This window comes from Rhopilema esculentum, chromosome 6 (genome assembly GCF_057945365.1).
Source record: "Rhopilema esculentum isolate cy_ngs chromosome 6, ASM5794536v1, whole genome shotgun sequence".
NCBI lineage: Eukaryota > Metazoa > Cnidaria > Scyphozoa > Rhizostomeae > Rhizostomatidae > Rhopilema > Rhopilema esculentum.
The window spans coordinates 427,582-448,913 of NC_142820.1; the positions used below are offsets into that span (position 1 = coordinate 427,582).

A 21,332-nucleotide genomic window follows, 5' to 3' on the forward strand; every position below is an offset into this window, starting at 1 on the left:
AGGGCTCAATTTTGAGCCCCTTACTGTTTTTAATATACATAAATGATCGAACACAGAAATTGAGGTGCAGGGTGAAACTTTTTGCGGATGATACATCACTTTTTAGGATCGTACAAGATCCCAAAGTAGCTGCTAGTGACTTAAACCATGACTTGGATCTTATAACATCATGGGCACACAATTGAAGAAAGTGATTCTATCCGGATCCTCGAAAACAAGCTGTTGAATTAATATTTTCAAGGAAATGTAAGGAAATAGACAATCCTGTGATCCTCTCAGGGGCCATTCACAAAGGACGTCCAGCAAAAAGATCAATATTTTGACCTCCTCCCCCCTTTTGTCCGGCATTTTTCGTATTCAGAGCCCCTTCCCCCTTCTTCGGACATCCACCGATATCATACTGAAAGCTATTCAACAATGTAAATGTAGCCAGAATGTAAAAAGCCGTTCTTTGTTTCCATCAGAAACTGACTTGATGAATAATTTTTGATTTTCTAATACGTTTTTTGTATGATGTTATATTCAAATAAAGCATTGGATATAAGCAGCAAAAGGTGGCAATATCTACAAGAGGAGCTTTGTCGCTCACTGCTACTTCATCTTCCTCAGTTGCTGTTTCACTCTGTGACGCTCTTCACTCTTCAGTGCCAACCATTTGTGGCCAGGTATCTTGAGGTGCATTTTGGCCAGCTCTATAGAGGCGAAATTTTGCCGGCATTTCACAAAACCGCACTGGTATTTGTTGCCACCTTTTTCTGCTTTTTTGCACAGATGTACAGAAAAAATCATACGGCAGGTCCATTTGCTCGTATCCTTCTGGTTTCAGATGTGATATTGTCATTAGGTTGCAGAAGACCTATGTAAATCTTTCTTTCTTTGACAGGTTGTTCCCAAACACTAGTCAACTGCAGCCCACCTTCAAAATTTTTTTTATGCAAACTGAGACTTGAATCACCAAACCCCCCTCTCCGCCCCCTTCAGCTTGGACGTCTTTTGTAAACGACCCCTTAAATAAAACACCCGTAACAACAGTTGTCCAGCATAAACACTTAGGCATAGCACTCGATTCTAAACTTTCTTTCTCAGCTGACATACAAACGGCTATAGCTAATTCTAGAAAAGCGATCGGAACGTTGAAATATTTGTCTAGAAGTACGTTGCTTGTTTTCAGTTATACGCAAGACCCCATCTAGACTACGGCGGAAAATTATTTGATGGAAAAAATTGAATCTGTTCAGTATTCGGCTGCTCTAGCAGTATCAGGAACTTGGAGAGGGGCGTCTAGATAAAGCCATAAAACGAACTTGTTTGGGCATCGCTAAGTGCTAGAAGATGAAGTAGACGTCTTATTCTTTTTTATAAAATCATAAACAACATGGCTCCCGAGTACACAAGGGATTATATTTCAGTACTTAATGAACCTAGTTATTTCCTTAGACATCAATCTGTTGTTGGGCAAATAAGGGCAAGAACTGAAAAATCTAAATCTAGTTTTTACCCAAACTCCTTGCTTAAATGGAACAAACTTGATCCCGAAATAAGAGAATCTCCTTCTGTTAGCATTTGTAAGAAGAAATTAGGCTCACAAATCAGGTCTCCACTCCGTGTATGGTATCCACAATCCAAAAGGTGTTGCATATCTAACCCAATTAAGGGTAGGACTAAGCAAACTGAATTTTCTTAAATTCAAGCATAATTTCAAAGATACAACAACCCCCCCCCCCCCCCTACTATGTCCAACAAACGATGGTATAGAGGATACGGGACACTTCTTGCTGCTCTGCCATTCATTTAATGACCCTTGAAGAAGTCTCCTCGCTGGTGTCAAAAATGTACTCGAAGCCTATGGTAAACCTTAGGCTCTAGATGACAATATATTGAAAATCCTTTGATATGGAAATGAAGGTTTGACCTTAGAAGCTAACAAGCTAATTTTAAATCTCGCAATCAAGCATCTTTTTTAAACCAAACGCTTCGATTTAAGTTTACATCTCATAGACCAACCCACCTCTTATATCTTATATCTAAGTATTTGTAATTACAAACTTGCATTTTCCCTCTCTATGTTATGGCCCCGGGGTAGACAGAGTTGATGCTCCCCGGGGTATCGTTTTTACGTAACTTTTTGGAATGTATAAAAAATATCCAGTCATGTTACACTGGTCCAGATGCTGTTGACTTCTCAAAGCCTGGATTCTACTAGAGATGTAGTGACGCCCAGAAGCTTTTAAACTGGATAGAAGCATTCATAAAAGGGCTACATACTGTTGGGCGACTGTTCTACTTTGCTTTTGTTCATATTGTTCTTTGAATTGTTCTTTCACACCTAAGTGCTAGAAAATCTACTGTAAGAGCTTTTTTGTTTCTGTATGCCAAGATTAAAATGTTACCAAAGGAGACAAATCAGTTTATCAAATCATTGATGATTTGGAACATACGGAACATACGGAACTGAGCAAAGGTAATAGGAGGTTGTAAAACCCTACCTGGAAGGTAACAAGATACTGGCATTAATCGAAGACGAATGCAGCCCAATCAAAGAGCTTAGTTTTCAAGGAAATCTCCAAAAAACCTTTAAAAAACGTGTTTACGAGCCTTCTATCGAGAAATCTAGTAAACATTTGCTGTGTTTGAAGATAAATTAAAAATTATGAACTACACTTTAGAATATAATCAGAACAGAACATAAACAGACAACAACGCAACATGATGCCAGCTTTCTTTTAATTTTTTCTCAATGTTCCTCTCACTTGAATACGAGCAATACCTTTAAATTTAATTTCTACTTAGTTCACCCTACCTATAAGCAAATGTTTGAAATTCAACCGGTATCAATACAATAAACGAAAGCTGTATCAGAAAGTAGTAAAACGACTAAATTCGTATTCAAATAATCTTTACCAAAATCCTTGCATAATAAATTATATATCACGACTAATCGACCTCCATCGTTGCATCTTCTTCCTTTTTGCCAGCTTGCTCAGCCTCGGGTGTTGCTGACTTGCCTTGCTCACTCTTGGCACCTTGCTCACTCTTGGCACCTTGCTCACTTTTGGCACTTTCTTCTTTTTTCTGGTCATCACTTTTGCCATTTTTGTTATCTTCTCCTGCTGAGTCTTTGGTTCCGTTTGTTGGCGGTGGTTCTACTTTTGGCTTCGCTTTCGTTACAATTGGATTGCAGAAATCTTCTAATTCCTATAAAAACAGATTATAAAAATATCAATGTCGAGCCAAATCACAACTGTTTTGTGAAATTCACAAAATCTTTAAGTTTACACAAATTGCAGATCTTGTCAGGAGCTGTATCACCGTGAAGCACCTGTCGATACCTAAATTGTCACATGGTTTGATTACCTTTTTCGCTGATTGAATGTCGGATGGAGTTATACTTGGTTTTACATGTTTCGGCGTATTCTGGAACTCCACCATCTTTGAATTAAGCCAGGCCATTTTTTCATCGATCTTTTTCTGGACTTTTTCCATTTCTGCCTTGTCAATATGCGAGTAAGTTTCATCCTATTTTGAAAAGATATAAAAAATGAAACTAGTTATATTGGCTACGTAAACATTGTTGATGCGCTAGTTATTGTGCGAAATTTCTTTGCGCAAGCCATGTGCCTTCCTTACTTGAACATCTAAGAATCTAACTCTAGGTTCATCCATAACTCAAAGACGCAATGGCACACGCTATGACTTTGAACCGATTCCTAACCTCTGGTCTAATGATTGGTCAAATACAAGAAAACAATCAAGTTGATATTCTCCCTCTTACATTATTTTCGATCACACATCGAATTGAATCATCAATTAGCTTTTGGACACTTTCCCACGTTGGAGGAGTACCGGACAAAATAGAGGATGTGCTGATATTCCGCTTTTCATGTATTTTGAAGTTTATGTGACAATTTCTAATTCTTGTAAATGAATACAAACATATATCCGGCTTACCTTTTTATGGTACAGGTCCATTATCTTTCGGAAGTGCATAAAAGAATGCCCAAAGGATTCAAATGCTGCAGGCACTTCTGAATGTAACGTGCACCTTTCAACTACTGGTTGTCCGAATTTCTGTGGAAAGGGTCAGATATTTATCACTTAATAAGGAAAATTAAATAGAAACATGTAAGAACATCTCAGGCACGTGCGGTTCGCTATAAGTGCAACTGCTGGTGATGGCAGAAAATAGATGAACAAGGGAAACCGGGAAATTTAGAAGATCAATCATGGGACAATAAAAACAAAACAACTATTGCAAATACAATTACAAATAACACTGGCTCTAGACATTATCAATACGGTAAATTCATTAACCTGTATATTTGAAAAGCATTAACTCCTAAAAGAAAAAAACCAGCTAAAATACAGAGCGTTTCCATCTTTGAAACGAAAGCAAATTTTTTGAAAATCTTGAAAAGATGAACCTTTAACTCTTCTAACTTCTTGACATACACATCTTTCCGCTGACCTTCGCCATCTCCATACAACCAATCTTCTGTCTCACTGAGAAGTGCCGAAAACTTTTCTCTATCCTAGAGAAGTAACAAAATACAATATAATAACAAACAAAAAAAACCAATTTAGGCTGGAAATTGGAAATAACTAAATTCATTTTCCAATGTTGGTATCTATAACGAATCTCTGAAATAACAGACTGCTCTATAGACCCTACCCTAGTGAGCTGTTTTTCTAAATTGTGATCAAATTTACCGAGATTTTCGGTCAAGAGGGAGAATGTGCTAATTTTTTTTCTCTTTCAAAAAGAAATTCACGTCAGCCGCAGAATGCAAAAAAATGCGCTGAAATATTATTGTGACTGAAACTACGGTCGGTGCTTGTTGAGACTACAGCTTCAAAGGCGATGATGAAACATCACTTGCTGTAGTCAGTTCTCGTAAACGCAGTAGGAATTCTCTCCGGTTTTTTAAGTAAACTTAATAATGATTACAAACAGAAAACTAGAATCAATATTCTAGCACAAACCTCGTCTAGTATATACGCTTCATAAACTGAATAAATTCTATCCCTCATTGTGTAGACGTATTCTTCGACCGCATTAAGCGCGTCGTGCCTTTCTTTTTCTAGTTTCACTTGCATAATCATTTCCCATTCCTTTTCGACTAACTTGTTAATTTGCTGGTCATTTAATTCTGGTACAAAAGAGTCTACAGTGAGATCTTTGGTGATCTTTCTCTTCTTTGATTTCTTCTGCGTTTCCTCGGGCTTCTTTTCGCCTTCCTTCTGCTTGCTTTCTGAATTTTCATCGGCTTTCTCCTACAATAAGACAGCTACGTATTAGTTCATTAACAAACATTACATTCACAACAATATACCGTAAATCGTTACATTTTTGCCTGCCTGAAGGGGCGCTCATTCCAACGGGGTGCTGATTTGGGGGAGGCGTTGCACAGTTTTCATTTTCCAGGTCGCATCTTACCATTCAGTTTGATCTAGAACTTTATTGAACATTAAACTGTTAAAGTGGCTTTAAAAAAAGCAAACAATGCCACCAAACGATTGTTAGTAAACTGTTAGTTTTTTGTGCATACCGTAAATTATCTTATTAGCCCCCCTTTTCAGAAGGAAAAATTCAATAGGCCCTCCTCTCAATTTAGCCCCTCCCTAAAAAAATTTCACTTATGCCGAAAAAATTTTCACTTGACAAAAAACAGAGATCTTCATTTCATTCATTGGTCGTTCAACACTTCGCATCAAATCAAAATTCACACCATGTCTCTTCCAGTCACGACAGATCCGAAGACAAAGATTTAATGTGCATTAAGCACGGGTAATGTGAGGGCCTTTTACCAAAATCACAGTCCATTGGTACTCGGAGGAATGAAGTCGACCTTTTCGAATGCTCGATTTCAGAAGGCGACATGGCCCGAGAAGATATTTTAGAATTAATAATTGACGACGATGACAATATTATTGGTATAGAAGGCTGAGTTTAAGTTTTTTATTTCGCAAATAAAAAAATTAGTTTACTACTATAAATGGTTTTTTATTACAAAACATTTATTAAGCCCCCTCTTTCAATTTAGCCCCCCCTCTCTTATGAGCCCCCTATCTTATGAGCCCCCCTCTCTTATGAGCCCCCTTTAAAGTGCTGAAAACAATAAGCCCCCGGGAGAGTAAAAAGAGAATTAACGGTAGTCATCATTTGAGGATTTACGGTGAACAATATAACACCAAGCCTTCAAAAGTAAACAGTCAAAACAGAAAACATGTCATTGTTGATTTATCTGCATTAAAATGTATCAAGACAGCAAACTTTTCGGCTTAAGTTTTATTTTTATAAAGGGCTATTAAAAGAAAGAAGATATCGTTAACATAATTAAAACCAGCTTAACAGACATTTCTCTGTTAAACTAAACATAACTGTACAGGTAGTTGAATAATATTTCCTCCCGGCAAGCCTGTTCAAAAGGTATTTTGCTAAGATAAATAACGATCTGACTTCTGAAACAAACCCAACGGGAGGCTAGATTCCCTTCAACTGGTTTACACAAGAATTTCACAAGAGATGTTTATACAAACCTTTTGTTGATTGCTTGAACTATCCGGCTCCTTGTCAGTATTCATTGGTTCATCCTCATTTTTATTTTCTACATTTGGGACAATGCCATTTTCCTTTGCTGTTGCTTCAGCACCATCAGATGGCTGAGCCTCCATTGGCTCTCCAGGCGTCTCCTTGTTTGCCTCTGGGCTGGGCGGCGGGGTGGGAAGTTCTTCCACCATGGATGCATTTGAAACAGTCAAAACTCCGTGGATATTAAGACGCACCCTCACTTTGATCTTTGCAGCTTCACCAGTGCTTGTAGGGGTAATACCGCTTATAAGGAAACGGCCTGGCAAAAAAGCAATAAATTGTTCAAAGAGACTCCCTCTCTTCAGAGGCGTTCAAGACCTAAGAACTGATGGGACTTAACATTTAATTGTCAGTTGGCTTGTCGTACATGTCACTCATAATACTGCCACTGCAGATATATACTAGGTGCTACATTGTAAAAGGCATACAGTCTCCTTCACAATGAAATCAGCGCAAAGCAAAGTTGGTGAAACAACAAGATTCCATTCTCGAAAACTTTTAGTAACTCATGAAAATATTAAAATTTTTGCACCGAAGGTGCACACAGCAGCATGAAGCACCATTACAATAACTAAACAACTTTAAAGTAGATTGTGTTAGGGAAAGGTTGGGGAATATTCAAAAAAGGTCGTCAAGTAACAAGCGACAAACTATATTCACAACAAACCGATATTCCGTTCCGTATGAGGTACTTTCGATTCAGTTTTGTAGTAGGCGAATAATTCCAAAGGCTCTTTTCGCTTTAAAGTAAGCATCTTTGTGGCAGGGAAGCTGTGACCCTTGGAGAATATTTCCATTTCACTGTCGAAAGAAATGACAAAACTAACCAACAAAACAAAACTAACAATTATATATGTAAAATAGGTTATGTTGTTCTTTTTTATTGTGGACACCGTTTGACGTGAATAGAAGATCAGCTGTCCACATCAAATACTGTTTGTAACAAACTTTATCAAATACTTCCTTTCTTGTTTCTATATTTATTTCCAAGTGCTAGAAAAGTGTTTTAATTTTCAATTAAAATGATAAGAAAATAGAATGTCGATGTGGCAAGGATGAAAAATAAAGTTAGCTTAAGTGTGTTTTTGGGCATCTAAAACTTAAAATATCTCAAAAATCTTCACACAATGCAAAATTGTTACCCATTTTTGGTACAAAAACCTTCAACGATAAACTTTCTAGGCCAGCGAAAGGTGTGGGTTGAAGATAAAAATAGCGTTTGAGGCAATCAAGATCCCAAGATTACGTGGAGCAATGAAGCCTTACCGACAAATCTACAAACAGAACAAACAAAGGCTTTACTAACCAATCTTCATCTCCAGACTGTGCTTTCCAAGATAAATGGATGGGATACGGTGTTACGTCATCAACCTCGATGTCTCTCACTTTGAAAGTAGGGGAGAGCATTGCACACTGGATAATAAAAAAGCATAAACAGCCATTGCATACTTTTGTAAATACATTAAGGTTGAACATTGCAACTTATGCGGTTATCAAAGTAGCTGCAGTTATCAAATACCTATTTCTTCTACATTTCAACAATAATATTGATAAATATTCTCTGCAACAAACATGACATTAACAAGTACCTGAATAGCACATCCTTTTGCCACTGCCTCGTCTGTGTTTAAGGTGGTGAAAAGTTCTGTCTTGAAAACATTTTGCACAACATTTCGAATGGCTGGGATCCTTGTGCTCCCACCAACCAGCTCAACAGAATGAATATCAGTGGCCGACAAACCTGAAATGTTGACAACATTACATCAGTGTTCTCAGGCAAAATCAAACAGGAAAATAGCAAAGAAATATCCTCAAAGATGAAAATCACCCAATCTGAAATGAGATTTCAAACTGACTAGTATCATTATAAAAAGTATATATAAACAAAGTCTTATCAAGGGCTATTCACTTCCCTTGTACTTTTTCTGCTCTCATTTCACCAGAGTGCTTTACTTCCATATACCTCAATAAGCGATATCAACACTTTTACGCTTAATTTTCTGTCATACCTTGCATTCGTATTCCTAAGAATACTGGCCAAAGCGAAAATATGTGTTACCTGATCCCCGAAGAGCATCTTCTAGTGTGATTTGTAGCCTTTCCAGGATGCCCTTTGATAACTCTTCCATTGTAGACCTTGAGAAAGAAGAAAAAGACAACTAGATATAAACAAGTTGAATAACGTGGACACTGACCAACATGAATTGCCACTTGCAAGCATCAATTCATGACATAAGACGGAACCCTGTCATGACGTAAACTTGCAGGCGGAGAAAATTTAAAAGAAATCTAAAAGTTAAGTTAATATGCAGAGCAGTTAAGGTTACGGTAGACATTTACAGTAACCTTCATTGCTATAATGCTCAAAGTTACCTGTTGATCCTTGCAGATACATCTTTATCTTCCATGAAACATTCTATGTTTAAAGGGAGGTCCGTTGCATTGGCACTCATCAGTTTCTTCATCTTTTCACTTTCTGTTAACAGTCTTAACCAGGGCCTGATTTTTGACTGAACATCCAATTTGTACTTTTTCTGCAAATGGACAGAAAAGTGATACCTTTAACTAATTGTGCATAACTCGAGGCTAAAAGTTCTCCTTTGTGACAACAAAAAAGTAATTCCTCAGAGGTTTTTGCAAAAGGGAAATCTAGTTTAAAACAATAATTGCATTTAAATGTTTTGAGCAGGGCAACAAAATGTTTTAACATGAATTGGCTCTTTTACATGGCTCTGATGATGTGATTTCTTCCTTCTGAAAATCAGCGAGCATTGAAGAACTGTGCATGCAATTCATCTCATAATGATTATTGAATCTCGCCTTAACCTTAAACGATCTAAATTAGCTACTAAACGTCACTGTAATTATGATTTTACCTTCCTTTCTATATATTTGTATATTTATATTTATAAACATATATAGAACATTCAAAGACAGTTATAAAAATTGTTGAGTATGTTGAAAATTTGAACGAAAGATTAGTAGCGAGCCACTTACAAGAAACTCTGCACTAAAATGATCCCTGAGAATGTAATCAAAATCCCTTCCGCCAAGAATTGGGTCGTTAGCAGTGGAGAGCACCTAAAAGACAAAGAAAAAAATGCACACAATTACAATGCATTTTCTTTTCTTTATTTAAAGTTGGTACAATTTCTAGTTATGCATACTCAAGCTAATTTAAACCAACTATTGTTGAACATCGATCAAAAGCGTTTCTTTGTTAATTTATTTTACAAAATGGTAAGATTTTCACCTTCATTTGGCATTTAGATCTTTTAATCAGCCATTCAGAGCCATTTACAAAAAGTTGCTAACATATTAACTAATCAAGATAGAAAAAAACAACTTCTTATCTGGAGGGCCACAAAAGATCTGACTATTCATTTGGGTGCATACCTAAAGAGCCCCTATATATGCATATTTTTGATAATTCAAGGGCAAGTTTCACCAGTGACATTTGACACCTCTTCTTTGAGATTATATAACTTTTTTAATAACAATCAATGTAAGTAAATTGTACCAGGACAATTTTTTTTAAAATAATTAATGACGTTTCGAGCGATAAATGTTTGCAGATGAGGGTGTGCCATGATCTGATATGAGGAAGGTAGTGTGATTCTAACATAAGTGTAGCTAGGGGCTCAACTGATAAATGGTAAGGATTGAAGATTTACCTTGATTTTGCCTTTTCTAAAGGCACATACACTAACTTGACAGGCCGAGTGTCCTAAATCTACCAAAACAACATTTCTTGCTTTCTCCTCAGCTGCTGGTAAGTCTTTTTTGAACAACCCATAGCTCAGGGCCACTATCAATCAAAACAAAAAGGAATAAAAAAAATTCAAGCAATTTAAGTCAAAATATCATACGCAACAACTTAATTTTTTTATTGTTCACAGCTTTAGGTTGCTAAAAAAACAAAAGTACAGAAAGAATGCTCTCAAATTCCAAAACTGGCAAACTAAAAACTGACAATTCAGGACATCAAAGCCTTATGCAGCAAACCTTTGCAGATAAAGTCCCAAAATTACTTCTATCTAAAAAACCCAATATCCAAGTAATACAAAGACAAAGTAATGCCTGTTCAAATGAAGTGTAAAAAGGTCAATATTCACAAATTCATACCTGCTGTAGTTTCATTCAAGAGTCGAAGGCAGTTAAGTCCAGCAATTTTGGAGGTAGTGAGAAGGGCCCTTCTTTGATAATCAGTAAAATATGAGGGTACCTGTTGAACATTGAGAATTCCATCTGATTATATAACTCTCATGCCAAATATAAAGATAGTAGCTTAAATATAAATTAACAGGAAAAAATGAGTTGCTTCATATAGATTCTACAATCACCATTTGCAGATAAAACAGTTCTCGAGCTTCATTTGATTTCAGTCACGTCTCTGTACATTTTAAATAGATAAGACACAGCAGTGTGTCACATAGCAAAACTTTAAATGCATTTAAAGCTTATAATGCATAGATTATGTTACCAAAGATTGCACTTACTGAGATAACACAGTCTTGTACTGGCTTGCCAAGGTTGTATTCAGCAATGTTCTTTAAACCTGTGAGAAGCATTGCAAGTATTTGTTCTGGAGTAAAGACCTCTTCTTCATTTAGGTACCTTACCTAACACAAAAAGATCAAGACATTAATATTTTTCTCAAGGTTCCCTTGAAGTTCTCTACTAATAGTTTGAGCCATCAACAACAAAGGCATTTATAAAGTAACTCAAAACTAATTATATGTTTCTTAAATGCTGCAGTGCTTTAAAAATATTTGATTAACTCTTAAATACAATTTTTTATAGGCAGAAAAATGAAATTTTGTTTATTTCTATTCCCCTTCTTTATTAGAGATTTAAGAGTGAGGCCTTATTGGGAAAGTGGCAATTCAGTATAAGTGAAAAAATTGAAGTCAAAGATAAAATAACTTGATTAATCATAAAGACTATGAATATTTGGCCCTGGCTTATGATATCAGTACAGGAACCTCATTAAAATAAAATCTAATATAATTGAAGCATTTAGGACAACAGAGACTAAGAGATAAATTGACTCAAAGACTTATGATCATAACTTGCTTATTTTAAAAGGATAAATTATTGAAAGTTTCAATTATTTTTGTAAAAACTATATTTAGCCTCTCTCCACACCTTTTGACTAACTCCTCCCCACAAAATAAAGTTTAAATAAGCACCCCTGTCTTTTAAGCACTCCCTCTATAGCCTAAATAATTGAACAAACCGATTGTGGCTTAAAAAGCTTATATGGTAAGCATTGGCCTGAATAGAAATAAATATGAAGGCTAAAATGTTTTTGTTGAATTTGAAAAATTCGAAAATTATCAGGCAGGCAATAACAAGACATTGACTGTTAATTTGTGGTATCCTTTTTCGTATTCGTAATTTTTGTAACTGCTGTTGATATTCTTTTAAAATAGTCTTCTTTGATTTCTTAAGCTATTATATATAAAATTAAATTTCAAAATTTTAAGCCTGTTTTTGCATTCAATTTGTCTGTTAATCCTGATGTGCCACACATGAACAAGCCAAGTTGTCATACCTTGATGCCAACAGAACCATCTTCTTGTTTGATGACATTAAATGGAGCAAGAGCAATTTCATGCTGAACAAATGGATCATCAAACTTTCTACCAATGAATCTTTTTATGTTGCTTATTGTATTTTTTGCATTTGTCACCATCTGTTGGGAATAAAATGAAAAAACATTACAGGAATTATTGTCCCTTTTCCCTTATTTTTCAAGATTTTCTTTTGAAAGGTACCACTGTGATGTTTGCTGCATTCTATATGATTGAGGTAATTGATAGGTAGATTTGCTCTCTGCTGCAAAAATTTTTTTAAATGAAAGACATTTTCCTGTGGTTAGCAGTTAGACAGTTTGTGGGTTAGGCAGATGTTGCATTAGGAACATGTTCTGCAGGTGTTGCAGGACAGTAAGAGCAGAATGCATCAAGGAAACTTGTGAAGGGAAGTAAATATTTATCAAGATTACTGCTCAAGAAAATCATTAGTAACAAGATTGTCTTTACCAGTATGAATGGGGAATAACATTAATTCTAGGTACATTTAAGCTGTAAGTTAAGTTTTGGGATATCAGTATTCCAGACAGAATTGGTCAGACAATTCACCGAAGATAGCCATCATTAAATAAAATATCGAAAGGGGAAATAGAACAAAATCCAGGCCTTTTTGTTTTGTGCTGGCAATTGCAATTGCCTTCCCTGAATTATTGGCCTGGGCTGTTGACTGCCCTTGCAAAGATATATCTCACTCGCAAGAGACAGGAAGAGTATTTAAGAAAAAGCAGGAAAGGAAAAGCGTTTTTGATTCATTATTTGAATATTATATTATTACATCAAACTGTTTGATTACAACATTTTCAGTAATCAAAGAATATTGCATTTAGAAAACAAAAGGAAAGTTAATTGTGGACAGCTGATACCCTAATACCTCCCTCAGGCCCTGGAGGACTTCCTTTAACAATAATTGTAAGACAGGCAATTGCCCTAGTAAGCTTACCCAAGCGGGCAGATGAATTCTTAACTAGAAGGCATGATGAAAGCACAAGATAGGCATATGTGCAAATTTGTCAAAATAGTTTTTACTATATAGTATTGGTGTTTGCCAAATTTTTCTTTCAGTTGCACACACTTTGGTTCTATTACTAATCTTATCCTGATTTTTTCATATCTCTGCAGCAACCTTTACACATCTATTTTAATTTGCACAACAGCCTATCATCTCTTTTGCACATATTTTCTAATCATCAATATCAGGAAGATAGATTCTACATAATTTCCCATAGCCCCTAGCTACCGAATCTTCTGTGTTTTCTTTTACTCGTCTATTGTACAAATTTGGCTTCTGCATTATGCAGTTTTCTTTTCAACCTTGATTGTAAATTCTGGTGAATTCAATACATGTAACCTTTTTATTAGAACAGCAGGAATATGGGTCAAAAAAGCCTTGAATGCACTTTCCTTGTTCAAGATATTGTATGCACAGTTTGCACACATTGTTTTCATGACGTGACTTCCCTTGCTATATACAATTCTTGATTTCAAATAAAAGTAGAATTAATGTGTAATTGGGAAACTACCAACAAAAATTAAAAAAGCAACCTGATTTGTTTTCCTTTGTAAACTGCAGACAAAATCAGTTATCCAAATATATCAATAGTCTTTCTCTTGTGTCTGTGTAAATTATTTTTAACAGCAGCATATCTCAAAATATCACTTACTTGATTCTTAGCAGCAGATGCTGTAAGTCTTTGGTTTTCATTGAAGGAGATAAAAGCCCTTGAACAAATGATAAAAAGACAGTAAAAAAGGAGGATCCAAAATTGTGCCAAATTGCCAAATTGTGATGTTGGCTTGAATTTAGGCTCTTGTGAACAACTGTTGATGGTATACATCTTTAAATAACAGACCCCAATATACAGGCCTTTTCATGAAAACATGTTCAGCAGGACAACACTTTGCCTATATAATAATGTTATGATGGTGATCACCTTTCCATCAATCAAATAAATAAAATAACAAAGAAACCCTTCTAGGTCCTCTGAAACATTAGATAAACTTCTCCATATTTGTTTCGCTTACTTCATACTTCTATCACTGTCCTATTATGTGAACACATAATGTTTATAGAATCCCTGTTTCATATAAAAATCCTTGTAAGACCACTATGCGTTCACACATTCCACTTAAAGGATGAACGACACCATCATATTTTACTTTTTGCCCTGTAAATTTGCATCTTTAATTCAATTTATTTTCATCTTGCTCTGTTTTAAAGTTATTTTCAAATACATCTGTTTTTAAAAGCAAAGCAATGAAAAACAAGACCAAAACAAACTTGACTGTCATGGTTAGCTTCCAAGCTGGCTCTTTACCTGAGCGTTTTCAATGTTGCTGGTAATTTTTCTTACAGGGAAAAATGACTTTACTAGGGTAAAAGCAGTGTTTTGGCAGTGATTGACAGACAATTAGTTTGTCAATTTTTGCCTTGCTTTGTGAAAAATGTTGGGTTTTTACAAGACCATTGCAGCCAAAGTACTCATGCCTTACGCAACAGGGCAAAGTGGAAAACTATATATATATACCAGCTAACTTCAATTATAGAGCACACATGCATTCAAAACCTAGCTGGCAATCAAATTACAAGCTCTTCTATCAAAAAGTATTTCTTTAAACAAGTCTAATCAGAATTTATTTTGAATTAACAACCAACATTGCCAGGCAATTAGTTTTCTTGAATTCTCTTTCATATTTTTATCAAATTGCCTGATATCTGCAACTAGAGGGAAAAAGCAGACACATCACATACAAATCTTGTTTTTGCTTTGGATGCTATATTATGATATATGTTATTTTATATGCATGTAATGCTATGTTATTTTATTTTAAGTGTTTTGTTGTGCTATGTTACGTTTATGTTATGCTATGCTTTTTAGACATGCCATGGATTGGCCTTCCCACCTTATCCTTAATTCTGCTAGTTCTTTCACTATTAATTCCACCTTGGCTAGGTGGCTTTTACTAGGAGTTTTGCCAAATTTTTCTGTACTCCCTGTACCCATAGGCAAACACTAATAAAACATATGTTTCCCAGCCTGGCTTTTAATTTTATAGATAAAGGTCAAAAACAAACAAATAGAAGGGATTGGTGACAACTACAATTGACTTAAACTAAATGACATCTAGAGTTTCCCATAAATGGGCACACCATCCTGAAATCATGTTGAAAAGGGATATTGACAATATGATTGCTTAATGAGGTGTGTAACCTAAAAAACATATATGACACAAAAAGAATCAGCCATAGGCTCAAGCAAAAGACAAACTACTATTAACATTTATTCTAAAACATAAAAACTTCTGTTTTAATAGGAATATTTTACTGTTATTTCAATTCAATACAATAACAGTGAGGATAGTTTACCAAATATAAGGATCCAAATATAAGTTTCACTTTACGATTAAATTCAAGTTAATGCTTAAAGATACATAATTTGGTTTTGAGGGGCAATATTATATTTCAAACGGTCAAATAGTTGCTCTGGTGTTTGTGTTACAATTTTGAATTCCTTTACGTCCGATTCCTTCATTGGTATTTGGGATTTCCGTGAGATGCACCTGCGTAGAGTCTCCTGTTTGTCATTAGTTGTGCATAACTCAACCTAAATGAACATGGTGTACATTGTCCCTAAATACCCTCTGATGCCGATGGACAACTTTGTAAAGAATGATACAATGTGATGAGAACATGTTAGAAAAATTGTAAGGTGAAGAACTTACGGTGAACATCTCTCAGATTGTTCATTGGTTACGAGCTCGATACCTCCTGCTCTAGCAACTGCAATGAAACAGTTAAGATTTCCGACATCGAATCCAACAACAGACATTATTCCAACATTAGCTTTGAACTCTCAAAAATTCCAGTCTGGTTCTCTCACTGCATCTTTTAAAAGGAATTAGAAATCCCCAGAATTTTCGAGAAATGTTCACACGAGGCTACCAGGGGGCCTGGATCCAATTTCCTCGCAGCCTTCTCGTAAAACACTAAGAAACAAGGGTATTATAATCATCAAAACCATGCACAACAACCTGTAATGCATTTGTTTGAGGAGTCAAGAAAATGTTGGCATTATAAAATTTCTTGCTAAAATGATTCATCTATCAAATCATAAATGTGAGAAATTTCAGAACAGTTTAAATTCTTAGAACAATCATTGATTTTTAGAACTACCAGGAATCAATTCTCCGTTGATTCGACACTACTTAATTCAAAATGTGTAAATTATATAAAGTTTTCTGTCAATTATTTCCTTTGTTCATTGGTGATTAAGTATATTATTTGTATTAACTTAGTATTTAGATAAAGGGCCAATCCGCAGTGGCGTCGCTTGACCTTCCAGACTAGGGGGTGGAGGGTCATTTACCGACGAAGACAAAGATTAAGAAAAATCTGAGTGCTATTTCACCTACCGATAGACGATTTTACCGACAACCAAAAAATTTACCGAAAACTTCATAAAGAATTGGGGGTAATCACACCCCTACACCCACCACTAGCTATGCCCCTGCCAATTCAGCCTATAGATCTATTGGAAAAATTATTCTTCTGGGCCCTTTACCAGGGGGTGGGGTGTGGGGGTGTGGGGTGTGGGGTGTGGGGGGAGGTGGGGTGTGGGGGGAGGTGGGGTGTGGGGGGAGGTGGGGTGTGGGGGGAGGTGGGGTGTGGGGGGAGGTGGGTTGGGGGGTTGTACACCCCCAACTTTCAGAGAACTCGTCGGTAGAATTAAATTTATAACAAAATATTAATGTAACAAAAGAATTTCTGTCGGTAAAATATGGTTTTGCATCTCTTACACCCCCAAGCAAGAATGGTCACGCGACGCCACTGCCCAGAACCCTAACTTGAAAGTAAAAGGGGTCTGGAGCACAGGCTAAGGATTATTGGTTGTGGCAACTTGATGTAATGATATATTATTTGTTATAATAAGGAAAAGAAAATTTTCGAATTTTGATGCTTTCAGTTTGCTGAAAAATGCTCTATTTCGAACAATTTTTTGACTTACACTTGAATAAAAATCTACAGGCTGAAAGCTACTTGATGGTGCCCTTGTTATATATTTTAGTTTATGCAACATAACTGGATGGGCTTTCTTCAGATTATCATAAGGTTTCGACTGGCCCCTCTTCCTAAGGACTGAAATACCAGAGAGGGCCGGGGGGGGGGAGCTCAACCCCCCAAAACATAAGTAGCATAAGTATAATACTTTTATTTTATGAAATATGGCTAATGTTACACTTATTTATTAGGGCTGCCCCCTAAAACAAAAAGTTTTATCTCGGTCTTTTCCTCTTCCCATCTTGAAATTCTTAAATGCGTTTAAAAAGATCTGAACCTCATTGTGAATTGCAGTTGACGCTTCTTCCGAAAAACTGTAGGAAATTTGATGCCAGGAGAGGCCTCCTTTTTTGGATTTAATGCCAACAAGAAAGCTTAAAATCATTAACGCTTAGTTTGTTTACATTCATGTGGATATCATATGTATCTAACTTCCCTAAATAGCCTAACTATCTCTTCCACTAAACCGATATTACCTGAATTTTCCTATTAAGCTACTATTGAGAGTGCCAACTCACACATACACGAACAACGAAATTGATAGCTTCAAAGCAGGAGCCTGTTTAAACTCATAGAAAATCATAGAACATTCAGAGCAAAAAATAAATCATGTCACCAGTTTTGACAATTAAAAATTTACTTCTCAAGCTGATGTGCAATTGCTATTTTCATCTATCGTCCGTCTAATTGACATAGCTCGAAAAAAGACATTATTAAAGTTTTTAAAAAATTATATATTACATCGCTATTAAATGTTGCTCCACAAACAAAAATTTTGTTTCTCAAGGATCTATATGGTTAACTTTGATTTTTTGTGATTCTATATAGCCAAAAACTCACAATGGTTGTCATATGCTTGAAAATTTGGTTTTCTATTACAATGTACTTTATAATTTTGTTTCCAAGTTGAGTTGAATCTACTTGCTTTTTCTGCAAATTGATATTAAATTAAAAGTGTATTCTGAAAGATTTTCTTTTTAATGGAGTGTTGTTATATAGGCCTAAATTATATTACCGATGAGCATGGCAATTGAACATGCATATTAACAATGTCCAAACCTCTAATTTCAAGTAAGGGGTCTGGAGCAGCAGCGCAGCGAAGGGGGAGGGGGAGACAGAGGCGGGGCAGGGGCAGGGCAGGGCAGGGGCGGCCCCAATGCACAGACAGTTGGTGTCTGACAAGAGTGCAAATCTGCAACAAAATTAGCACTTCAGGGTGGAGTTGACATTTCAGACAAAATTGAAACTTTTTTAAAGACTGCAAGCAAACGATTGTAAGATATATTCTGAAATTTTAAGTTAATCTAAAGGGCGTGGTCGCGAAAATGTCCTGCTCGCTTCGCTTGCAAGGCATCTCGTCTGTACCTCTACTGAATTGTTTACAATTTCCCCTCGTTTTAGGGTTTATATAGAAAAGTCATTCAGGTTCTTTGAAAATTCCCGATAAAATAGAAATTGAAATGCTAAAGCGCTTCAATCCTTAAAAAATTGAATTCTGAAGTGCTTGCCGGGGACTTTGCAGATTGTGCTCCAAGGATAATGAACTTTTAAAATTAGGATAATGGATAAAGGATTATGAACTTTGAAATTTATGCATACTGCTTATTATCTTTAGATGTTGGCTTACAGCTTTGTAAAATCAGTTTTGCATGTAGAGCTTTCTCGCCTTACACAATTCAGAATATAAACGCTAGAGAAATTGTGAAGGAAATCGACAGTTGTAGAATATAGTCAGCCACAAAAAGCTACTAATGACGTTCATTGTGTTTGATTAGCCAAACATTGCGACGTAAAAAGCCCCCGGGGGTAAAGCCCCGGACCCTCTGCAGTCCAATTCCTCTTTGCGTCTCCAATCTTCTAACCCTGGCTACGCCACTAGTCTGGAGAAGAAGCAACCTGTACCTGCGCATCGTGTAAATTTTATTTATATTTATAAGAACCAATAATTATTTCTTCAACACAGTGCTCCCGAGAAAAATGTGCAACTCCAACTTTTCCTGAAAAAAAACCCTGGTTGCTGAATTTAAGACGAAGTTCTTTACCTTACGAGACAGGAAAGACAATAAAGTACATTAATTCCTATCAAAATTATAATTTATTGTTAAACTTTGCTTTATCATATTGGATTCATTTGCATTGAATTGCTTTTGATTTGTGCTGTTCCTACCTATCATTCATACTTATAGCTTTAGCTCTTGATTTCGTCAGCAAGATTCCGTGTTTATCTCATCTGTATTAGCAAAGCGTATATATATAGCACTCTTTGTGACCAATCAATACTATCAATGTAGGTTGACAAAAACGATAACAAGTCCCTTTTCATAGTTTGAGTACCACGACAATCCCTTCTAAAAGTTCTGATAGTCAATTGCATGCTAAGGTAAATTTCCAACTTCAAAGGATGATTTGGCTTCCCATTTTAATAAGATATCCATATAGGGACAGTGGGGTAATTAGACATCACGTGGCTAATTAAAGCTCATTTTATTACTTTAAACGTACTTCTACCAAAAAGGATAAACTATCCTTCTGCTTAGACCAGATTTATTTTGTTAAAAACGTTATTCCAGCCACATTTTTCCTTCGCAGAGGATAAGCAGGAACATATCCTGATTTAACCCCCATTTTACCCCAAAAAACAGCGGAAAATCTCTATTTACCATCACAACTCAATATCCCCAGTTGATAAAAAACTCGAAACCGGTAATCGAAACTTCCCCGCCCAAAAGTGGTACTCCCTGCCATTTCCGTCTGGTCTATACAGGCAACTAGACCAGTCATGTGCTCTTATTTTCTGGTTGGCCTATTTCGATCCACAACCGGAACCTTATTCTGACGTTTTATACTCTGAGGAGTGTCAGACGAAAAAGCTTTCGGTATGCTGTAAAATGTTTGTTTTTTTCAAAGCCACTTTAAAAAAAATCATGTAACAATTAAAGCTGAGTTCTTCATGCTTGTGGTGGTGCGATATAGCTTGATAAGTCGGCATTGCCATCAATAAAACTCTGAATTGGCGAAACCAAGTATACACACCAAAGAAAATGTCACGTGTTAGTAGGGTTTTTAACATGGAAAAGGGCGTAGAAACTCTTCAACTGAGAGAGGAATAAAGTCCATCGTAGTCCTTGAACACAGGGGAATCAATCACAAGCCGCTCAGAAAATACTGAGGCTGCAAATGGGCGTCCGTGGTATTGAAGCAGAGGATAGAGACTGCCAATCAGGAGCTATCTCCAATTAGAATGAATAAAACTGTGCAAGCACAGTGAGCCTCGATGTGAAGAGGAGGCGAGCGATAATTATTTTAAAACAAACCCCTCTTTCTATCGATGCATGTTTTAATTGACTTAAAAGCCAACGAAGCTGAGCAATATCGTCAACTAGAACAAAAAATTATTTACAAATGCTTATAAAAGCTACAAAGCAACTACTTTCATCCTGGATTTGGATATTCAGGATTTAAACAAAAACTTTATAGACAACATCATAGTTTTCGCAACAATGCAAATCGATACGTAAGCTATCGACGCAGCGTGAACTAAATTTGTCAAAACTTTGAGGCCTTGCGCACATTTGTTTGAAATTTGTTCAGAAGAGGAGGTTTTTATTGAGTCACCTACCAAATGAGGTAATGGGGTTATGTGTGCAAAGTCTTGATGTGTGCTTAGACAGCATAGAAATATAACAGCTTGCAAATGACCTGCTTGCTATGAATACTTTAGCATTGCCCATTTATGTAATTCTACATATGCAAGGTACCTTTTTGTTGCGTGGTTCAGGCTTTTTGTACAAATGCAATCGAAGTGTTCCTTATCCTTTAACTAAGAAAACACCACTATCCAGTCTTCGATATGAAAATTCTAATAAAAGGATTCTAACAAAATTCCGCAAAACACTTTTTGGGAACTTGACGTCGGCGGGGAATTACAAAAATTTTCCGAGTTAAGCCGCATTAAGAGAATTCATATATCTAAAATAGAACTTACTGGGTATTGCGATTGCTTTCTTGAGGTTTATGGTTCTAAAAATTGCAATTAATCACTGGTAGGCATGTTCTGTCTGATGCAACATTTGTTGGTGTACTGGCCATG

The 21,332-nt window shown here is 36.1% G+C and overlaps 1 protein-coding gene across 1 annotated transcript; it reads right to left on the bottom strand.

Moving 5' to 3' along the window:
• Positions 1-2,707: 2,707 nt before the first annotated feature.
• LOC135686457 (97 kDa heat shock protein) lies at positions 2,708-16,091 on the bottom strand. Its single transcript, XM_065202687.1, has 18 exons — positions 15,907-16,091; positions 13,848-13,905; positions 12,147-12,287; positions 11,089-11,211; positions 10,715-10,814; positions 10,264-10,397; positions 9,587-9,670; positions 8,963-9,123; positions 8,649-8,725; positions 8,179-8,330; positions 7,896-8,002; positions 7,257-7,390; positions 6,538-6,848; positions 4,981-5,271; positions 4,422-4,529; positions 3,949-4,068; positions 3,355-3,516; positions 2,708-3,195 (listed from the first exon to the last, which is right to left on the bottom strand). Exons 1-18 carry the CDS (start codon positions 16,011-16,013, stop codon positions 2,935-2,937), a joined length of 2,631 nt encoding a protein of 876 aa, XP_065058759.1. The 5' UTR covers positions 16,014-16,091; the 3' UTR covers positions 2,708-2,934.
• Positions 16,092-21,332: the final 5,241 nt, after the last annotated feature.